This window comes from Amphimedon queenslandica, unplaced genomic scaffold (genome assembly GCF_000090795.2).
Source record: "Amphimedon queenslandica unplaced genomic scaffold, v1.1 AMPQUscaffold_12696, whole genome shotgun sequence".
Classification (NCBI taxonomy): Eukaryota; Metazoa; Porifera; class Demospongiae; order Haplosclerida; family Niphatidae; genus Amphimedon; species Amphimedon queenslandica.
In genome coordinates this window covers 12,641-22,401 of record NW_003547068.1, presented here as the reverse complement: position 1 = coordinate 22,401, position 9,761 = coordinate 12,641, and the positions used below count along the sequence as shown (strand labels likewise).

At 35.9% G+C, this 9,761-nt stretch overlaps 1 protein-coding gene across 1 annotated transcript; it reads left to right on the top strand.

Moving 5' to 3' along the window:
- Nucleotides 1-1,063: 1,063 nt before the first annotated feature.
- Nucleotides 1,064-9,738, top strand: LOC105314656 (formin-like protein 20). The gene is made up of 5 exons (XM_011408949.1): nucleotides 1,064-1,280; nucleotides 9,018-9,021; nucleotides 9,088-9,383; nucleotides 9,498-9,687; nucleotides 9,732-9,738. Exons 1-5 carry the CDS (start codon nucleotides 1,064-1,066, stop codon nucleotides 9,736-9,738), a joined length of 714 nt encoding a protein of 237 aa, XP_011407251.1.
- Nucleotides 9,739-9,761: the final 23 nt, after the last annotated feature.

Genomic DNA, 9,761 nt, shown 5'->3' with positions numbered 1-9,761 from the left:
AGTGGCAAGATAAAGCATGGCACTATCCCAGGACCTAATTGTAACTTGAGTGACGAAGAGGAGACTATTTTAGTTGATTATCTGGTACATAATGCTCAAATTGGCTATGGAAAAACAAGGAAACAGGCGAAGAATCTTGTTGAGAAAGTTGCTAAAGAAAAGAATATGTTGAGATGTGAGAAGTTATTAGATGGTTGGTGGGATAAGTTCATGCAACACCATCGACAGAAGTTGTTCCTTCGTCAACGAGATGCTACAGCTCATATACGTATGGATTCAACAAATTTTGATGTAATCCATAACTAGTATGACCTCTTAGAAGAAACACAAACAAAAAATGATTTAAATAGCAGTCCTGGACAAATATATAACATGGATGAAAGTGGTATGCCTCTAGATCCTCGGTGTCCAAATGTAGTAGCTAAGAGTGGCCAAAAGAAAGCTAGATATCGTTTATCAGGGAAGAGAGACCAAATCACAATTGTCGCATGTGTAAATGCCACTGGCCAGGCATTACCTCCTGTGGCTATTTTTGAAAGAAACTATTTTAATCACCAATGGACTGAAGGAGAAGTGCCTGGTACTTTTTATGGCATGAGTGATTAGGGTTAGAGAGATCAAGAATTGTTTAAACTTTGGCTAAAGAAACATTTTCTGAATAATGCAGTACCAGATCGTCCATTGTTATTAATGCTGGATGGGCATTACTCACACTATGAGCCATCTAGCATTGAATTTGCTCGAGAGGAATGGATTATTTTGTTCTGTCTTCCACCACATACAACACAAGATTCACAACCATTGGATACTGCTGTGTTTGGCCCTTTAAAGCACCATTGGTCAGATGTCTGTCATTCTAAATTTCAAGATAATCCTGGAATTATTATTTCAATTTTAAATTTTTCTGCACTCTTTGCACAGGCATGGCTAAAAGCTCTTACCCCAGCTAACATCATTGCAGGATTAAAGAAATGTGAGGTGTACCCATTTAAATAAAGAGGCTATTCCATGTGTGAGGTCAAACAACAACAGTTTTCAAGAAAGTCTGGATGTGTCAAATGAAATGAATCCTGATCATGTGAACAAGTCTCATGGCTCATCTTTTACTGCCAAACAGCAAGCACTTGATGCCAAACGATTAAAGGAAGGATATAATATCTTCACTGATCAGGCCTATGTTCTATGGCTAAAACTGCACCATCCTGATTTTATTCCAGAATCTGCCTCTATTTTAAGTTGTCTTGATGTTAGTCCTCTAGAAGAACTAAATTGTGAATCAGGTTAGCAAATAATTACTTGATCTCTCTTTTTCTCCTCCACTGTCCTCTCCTGGCATGTCAGCACCTCTTCAATCATGTAATATGTCCACACCTGTATCACTTAATTCATCATCATTTTATTATGTCATCATCACTCAATGTATCCTCTCCACTTTCATGACTCAGTACAGGTACATATGTACATGTACAAATATTATGTCCTCTTCACCTTTATCACTCAATACAGCTACCTGTACCAATATTTCTTCTGCATCTATGTCTCTCAATACAGGTGCTATTATGTGCTCTTCACCTTCATCACTCAGTACAGGTACATGTACAAATATTATGTCCTCTCCACCTTATCACTCACTACAGCTACCTGTAACATTATGTCCTCTGCACTTACAGGTGCTATTATGTCCTCTCCACCTTTATCACTCAATACAGCTACCTGTACCAATATGTCCTCTGCACCTTTGTCTCTCAATACAGGTGCTATTATGTCCTCTCCACCTTCATCACTCAGTACAGTGACATGTACAAATATTATGTCCTTTCCATCTTCATTACTAATTTTAGGTATATGTCATATGTCCCCTTCTCCGTCACTGATTACATTTGTCTCCTCTCCACCCATTGTGTCCACATCTTTCATCAACTACATCATGTACTGTGACCTCTTGTTTACCAGTTGTAAAATCACCAGTTTTTGTCTTCATTATCGTCTACGGATTCTGTTAGCACTACCCCTTCTCGTCAAAATTATTTGAAAAATATTTAGAGTTTGCAACTTCTAAGAAAGAGAGAGAAAACCTACATGTAAGTGATTCGTCAAAGATGCATGCAATTACTGGAGCATGAGTACTGACAAGTACTGAGTGTTTGTCTATTATTAAAGAAAGAGAAACACAAAAGTTGAAAAAGGAAGAGGAAAAGGAGAGAAGGAAGAGAGAAAGAGAAGAGAAAAAGAGACAAAAGGCAGAAGAAAAAGAAGGAAGAGAGAAAGAGAAAGGCTGAGGAAGAGCTAAATTGTCAGAAAAAAAACAAGTCAAAAGACAACAGGAAAGAGAAGCAGTACAGTGAGGAGTATGGATAATGTAGCAGCCAGTACTTCTGCAATGCCTGAGAAAAGATCATGAAGGAGAAAAGCAACTGCTAGTGCTATGACTTCAGCTAAGATTATAGATAGTGATATTTACACTGACAGATGTTGTGTATGTTTTCAGTTATTTGAAGATGATGTCCAATTAGCACAGGGAGCAGAATGGGTGCAGTGCCACTGTGAACACTGGCTCCATAAAGATTGTGTAATTACTTGTGTTAGAGAGGAAGATGGGAAAGAAAGACTGTGCCCTTTTTGTGTATATTTTGTTTTTTGCATTTGTGTTTTTCCAGTTTAACTTATGACTATAATGATAATTTGGAAAAAAATTTTGGCAGAAATTTTATAACGCTTTGTTTTGTTACCTTAGCTCTTCTTATATGGCTGTTTTTCAGTTGTTGTAATGTACTTTTGCGGAGGTAAGAAATACAAAAATAAAAGGAGTCGATGATTAAAATGGCCATTTATTAGAACGGGCGATAACTGGTGGGCATGGTCGATAAGTCACACCTACTACTTTCACATGGTTGGCGCTTGAAGACAAATATAAGAATAGGCTTTAAATTTTTTTGACTCGTAAATATTAACCCCTTCTTGCCTCCAGTCCTATTGCTATGTCAAAATAATGAACCTGGTCTGGTCTATGGCGGGAGTTTGAAATTCGGTCGATAATAGAGGGCTTACGCTAGCACTGTACACAATTGTTACAGCTAGATGGAACTGTAGCACAATGTTGTAAAATTTTTTGGAGTTGTGACTGATAATTATAATCAGAGTCAATCACATCAATAAAAAAGGTTGTATATCTGCTCTCTAAACCGTTCCTTGCTGCATGTGTTGAATCATTGAGTTTTGTGGTTAATGAATTGCATTCTAAAGGAGCCTTTAAACAGAATAATTGCTGTCCTTCCACTTGAAGGAAAGTGACTTAATTACTAGTCACTTCTTTATTCAGCATAAATGTTTTTGTTATGTTTTTTAATGTATTGACAGTCTGGAGTTCTGCTTATCTTGCTTGTACATATGCTTCTTTCTTAATGAATTGTACAGTTAAAAATTTTTGCATGCGACATTCATGCAACACACAGATGCATGTATACCTATAGACCATTTTCATTTGAAACAGAAATTAATGGGGGATTACGGATATCGCCATTTTGGTAGGCAAGATGCCAACAAGTTGCTGCGTGGTAGAGTGCCACAATCAACATTCTACTTGTTCAAGTCATGATTTCTATTGCTGTCCAAGAAATTTTGCAATAGCACTCCCTGGGAGCCTGGAAATTGAGATCGCGTCTGTTCACAGCATTTCATTTCTGGGTCCAAGTTTAATATACCAAACAATCCAGAATATGGTACCATCTGTTTCTGCCTCAGTTCAGTTGGTCAATGCTGGCGCTTGTGCAAAGCTTTCTCATTCTGTAGCTAGGTTGGAAAGAGCTCAACAAAGATTGAGAGCAGTACTATTGGAGCAATTGTGACTGGAAAGAATGGAACAGGAATTGCAGAGTTTGTGCCGCAGTGTGACATGATACCAATTGTTTCAATGAATTAGTGATGGAAGGTGTGGCTCAACATGGTGGTACTGTGCTGACTATAGTTACTATGATCCATATGAAATGATTTCCGTTGATATTGGTATGTTAAATTTGATTGCAAAAATAAAAATGATGCATAATTTGTTATTTATGCAGAATGTCAAACTGATGGAGAGAGAGATACGGAACTATTTGATGCAAAAAATTGTAGAGTTAGAACTAAAGTTAGCATCAAGAACTACATCTGCAGACTTTTCCTTCTATGTCATAGAAAACAATGACCAAAAGATGCGATTTTACACTAGTTTACAAACGTATGGTGCTTTTTGGGCATTAGTGGACTACTTGAAACCAAAGCTACAGTAACGATGCCATGGAACTGTGGCCAGACAAATAACTACTCCACCACAGCCAGTTGCTTTCCAAGAATTGATGTTGAAGATCAGCTTCTTTCTGTTCCAATGCGTCTGAGATTAGGGTTACTTACTCAAGACACTGCTTTTAGATTCAAAACATGCAAGTCTACTTATATTCGTTAGTTTACAACATGGATTTGCTAATTATCCAAGAAGTTGAGACAGTTGTTTCCATTTCCATCAAGAAAGCAGATTGACTGGATGCCTAGGTAATTTAAACAAAAGTTTCCTAACACAAGGATAATTATTGATAGTTATGAAGTGCAGTGCCAATGGCCATCAGCCCTACTCAATTCATCTGTTACATTTTCACAATACAAAAGCAGAAATACTTGGAAAATTCTCATTCGATGTACCCTATCAGGTTTAGTGAGTTAGGTTTCTAAAGCATGGGGAGGTCGGGTATTAGACTGTGAAATTACTTCCAATCTGGACTTTAAGAGCTTCGTGAACTAGGAAATATGATTATCGCAGTTAGGGGCTTTGATATTCAAGAGGTAGTGGCTCCTAAAGGAATTTTGTTGAATGTACCTCCTCGCTTAGGATCATAAAAGCAAGTGCTTGAGAAGATAAGACAGATTGCTGAATACAGAATTTGTATTGAACAAGTGATAGGAAGAGGTCATCGATAGAAACCACACACTTTCCAATCAATGCAGTTTGTATGTATTTGACTAATTTTGATGCTCCTCTTGTTGGATATTAGTTGTGTTTATGCATACACTTTCTCGCTATTCCCATTGCACTATCTCTCTGTTATGGTTCTAATGTATTACATACATGTATTTAACCGTCAAATTATAAGATTTAGTAATAGATCTAATCTGCAGTACCAGTATCATCACCTCTCCCTCTCTTTTTGACTTTAGTACAACAATCTGCCAACAGCTAGGCCTTCAAGAGGCCGCAGGGGCAGGAGGAATACGTCTACCAAGAACTGCAACTTTTATTAATTACATGTAAAAAGATAACTTTCATTACAATATGTGACCATAATTGACAAAAGGTACCTTATGGCGGGTAGTGAAATTTGACTTTATAGCCAAAAAAATCCAACTTCCTGAGCTTCATTTATCATAAAATTACTCCAAAGGGTGCAAAAAGTTCCTATGTAACTTTTAGAAACAATGTTTGTCCATCAGAGGACACACAGGATGATATTTTTCATTTTAATGATGAATTTTAAAATCCGCCATAAGGTACCTTTTGTCAATTATGGGTCACATATCACGATAAAAATTCAATTATATTTCAGTGTAAATTAGCCTAAATTCAAATTACAATAGAAATGCTCAAATATTACTGAGTGTTTAACAAGGCAAAACAATTCAAATAAATAAAAAAACATTCTATTACATAAGAAAAAGTAGAATTGTCAATAAATAAAAGAAACAAGGGGGTTGACTTAAACAATAATAATAATTAATAGTTCAGTTAATAATAATAATTGTTAATTAATAAAAAAATAATTTATTCATAAAAATAATACAAGAATTTCAAACCCTCCTTTGCAGAATTTTATGAAGGAGTGTTACTCCTTTAGAATGACAAGTTTTAGTGAAAGAATGATAACCAAACTGCTTAGTTCCAGCCTACACAAGTGAGCGAGTCCAATTACAATTCATAAAGAGAACATACTAATTTTTTGATATTGTACTGAATCACAAAAATTGAAGAATGCAATAGCCGAATAATTATCCATAATTTAGATTTTTTAATTGTGATGACAGTAATTTATTCAATCAATACTAGCTGAAAAGTCTTATTCGGGTCACTTACTTTACTGGCCCCAGATAGATGGGCCATTTTAAGGCTATGACGTCAACTACGACATCATAAATGGATGCCCCACATATAATAGCTTGAACTAAAAGGATGCTATATAAGGCAAGGATTATACCTTTGATTCAGTCTCTATTGAAAAATGGCGATTTTAATTGCTTATTATTTCTTTTAAAAAGTATTTCAGTCACCTTCTTGAAACACATTCAAAATTAATTCTACTGCATTGCATCATTAACTGATTACATCATAGTACTGATAAATAGAAGAGAAATATTTTCTTTTGAATTTTAAAATGGCCAGCAAACAGGTGTATTCTACAGAGGATGTTAATGATTTTTTGAGTGGTGTAAAAGACTTTCCTTTGTCTGAGAACGATTCTGAGACTTTCTTTTAAGATGAAAAAACTGCAGATGCTTCTATTGAGACAGATGAAAGTCAAGATGAGGCACAACCTACTGGTAAAACACTGTACTGAAAATGAGAGTGACAAGCTTGACTCTGATGATAGCAGCAGCGAATCATTAACTGATGAGTCAGTGACTAGTGAAGATGGTAATGACGAATCATCATCCGTCAGCAGTCAAGTAATGTAACACCAAATTGTGGGCGTTCTCATGTTTTGAGTTGTGAACAAAGTACAGTTAGAGGTCCCAATCGTGGTGTCAGTCAAGGTAATTGTCTTAGTCGTCTTGGGTCTCAGGGTCATCTTCAATTGCCTCAGGAATTTGTCAAAATTACAACGAAAGACCATTCGTATGTGAGTTTTTTCTCTAGTGATGATTTTTGTCGACTTTGTGACATTGGGCCACACATCCCTTCTAATGTTGACAAGACTAGCCCTTCATGTTTTTTTTCAGCTATTTTTTGATGACTACGTCACACAGCAAATTTTTCATAGTACTCTGAAGTATGCAGACTCTGCAAAGGACAGGTTGATGGCATCTTACAACAAATTCTTGAAATATCAAATGACAACAGAAGAGCTATTCCGATTCATTAGAGCATTGATTTTATTGGGAATTCATGGAGTTCAAAACCATAGGTTTGCTTGAAGCATCACTAAAGCTCAATATATGAGTTTGCTGTCTTGTAAAAGATTTGAACTCATAGGTACATTTTTGCATCTTGTAACACCAGAAAAGGAGGAATGTTTATCAGGATGTAAATTGAAGAAAATACTTTCTATTCACAACTATATCAAAGCAATGTGTTATGATTTATATCAGCCTTGTCGAAGTCTAAACATTGACTAGCATATGGCGAAGAGTAAGGCAAGGACACAATTTTGACAATACATATGCAATAAGCCAACAAAATGGGGCTTCAAATATTGGGTTTTAGCTGATGTCACTGGATACACAGTTGATTTGGATGTGTACGTAGAAAAAGGTGGCACGTTATCAAGCAATGGCTCAGCGTATGATGTTGTCATCAAACTTCTCCAGACATATTGGTTTCAAGGTCATGAAGTTTTCTTTGATAAGTTCTACATAATTCCCATATTATTGAAGAACCTTTTCTCTTATGAAGTTGTTGCTACTGGTATTTTAAATGTTACCAGAAAGGAAGTACCAAGAGAAGTTTTGCAATGAAGCAGTATGTAGAGAAGTGTGCTCATGGAGTTGGATACTACTGTCATCAACCTAACTCAAATATTACACATTGCTGTTGGCATGACACAAAAACTGTAACACTTGCCTCGACCGCATATCCATGACATACAGAAAATACTGTGTCTAGAAGAGTAAAAGATCATACCAAACCATCCATGACTACTGATGTGCCATGTCCTTTGATGTTGTATTAATACAATCAAAGAATGGGAGGTGCTGACAAAAGTGATCAATTCATTAGCTATAATTAAATATAAAAAATTTCTATTAAATCAGGAAAAGTAGGGTTGCCAAAAAATAAAAGAAACAAAGGGTTTGAGTTCAACCATAATAATAATTAATAGTTCAATTAATAATAATAAACGTTAATTAATAAAAAATAATTAATTTATAAAATAATACAAAAATTTCAAACCCTATTTTGCAGAAAATGATAATAGGCAGACTACATTATAAATAGATAATTATATCTTTGTACCTATTGATTGCTCTACTACATGTAAATTTAATATCGTGATAAATATAAATATGACTTCAGCTATTATTGATTGAATAAATTACTGTCATCACAATTCAAAAATATGTATTATTGATAATTATTTGGCTATTAAAATCTTTAATTTTTGTGATTCATTAAAATATTTATGCATATTCTTGTTAGGAATTTTAATTGGACTTGCCACACTTGTGTAGGCTGGAACTAAGCATTTTTTTCATTCTTTCATTAAAATTTGTCATTTTAAAGGACACTTCATAAGAACTATGCAAAGTAGGGTTTGAAATTTTTGTATTATTTTTGTGAATAAATAATTTTTTATTAAATAACGTTTATTATAATTAATTGAACTATTAATTAATATTATGGTTGAACTCAACCCCCTTGTTTCTTTTATTTTTTGACAACCCTACTTTTTCTTATTTAATATAAATTTTTTTATTTACTTGTTTCCATACATTTTATGAAATTATTTTTCTTAATTATTAATAATTCTTTTTATTGATAATAATAAATTTGACATTCATTTATAGGTTTAAAAGTTCATCAGTTCATTATTGAAAAAAAAGAATTTTTGAAATAAAAGCCATTAGAGCCATAAAAACAATTTTATAATTTCTATTTTACAAATTTGAATCATTAATTATTATTCATAACTAGGCTTATTATTATTCATTACTGAGATTTCAAAACCTATTTAAGTTCTTTAATTTTTTTCTCATTACAAATTTAAATCCGCTCTCTGGAATATCTTACCTCTCTTGCTCTCTCAGCCTCTAACTCTCTCATTCTCTCTCTTTTGCAGGAAAGTATATTTTTGCATAAAGTTAGTTTGCAAACTTGTAGCTATAGCTACCTCATTTCTCTTTTTGTAGGAATATGGATGTTCTTGCACCTGTAGATGATGGTCATGGAGGTCCTCCACCACCACTAACACCAGTTGCAGCCAGTGGAGGTCATGGAGATCCTCCACCACCACCACCAGGACATGATGCTGGTGGTCATGGTCCTCCACCACCACCACCACCAGTCACACCGGTTGTAGCCGGCGGCAATGGAGGTCCTCCACCACCACCACCAGTTCCAGCACCTGCAGGCCATGGAGGTCCTCCACCGCCAGTTGCTGGTGGTCTTGGAGGTCCTCCAATACCACCACCACCACCAGTTGCTGGTGGTCTTGGAGGTCCTCCACCACCACCACCACCACCAGTTGCTGGTGGTCTTGGAGGTCTTCCACCACCACCACCAGTTGCTGGTGGTCTTGGAGGTCCTCCACCACCACCAGTTGCTATTGGTCTTGGAGGTCCTCCACCACCACCAGTTGCTGGTGGTGACGGAGGTCCACCACCACCACCATTGGCTGGTGGTTTCAGAGGTGCTCCACCACCTCATGCACCTGTAGCCATAGGTCCTCTGCAGCAGCAGAGGCTGCTCATCCTGAGGCAACTCAGGAGCCTCAATAGGCAAATCATAAGGTTTTACAATACTTTATTATATATATAATCTCTTTCCATTTTAGTACATGAACTTACCCAGAAGACCAAGAGGC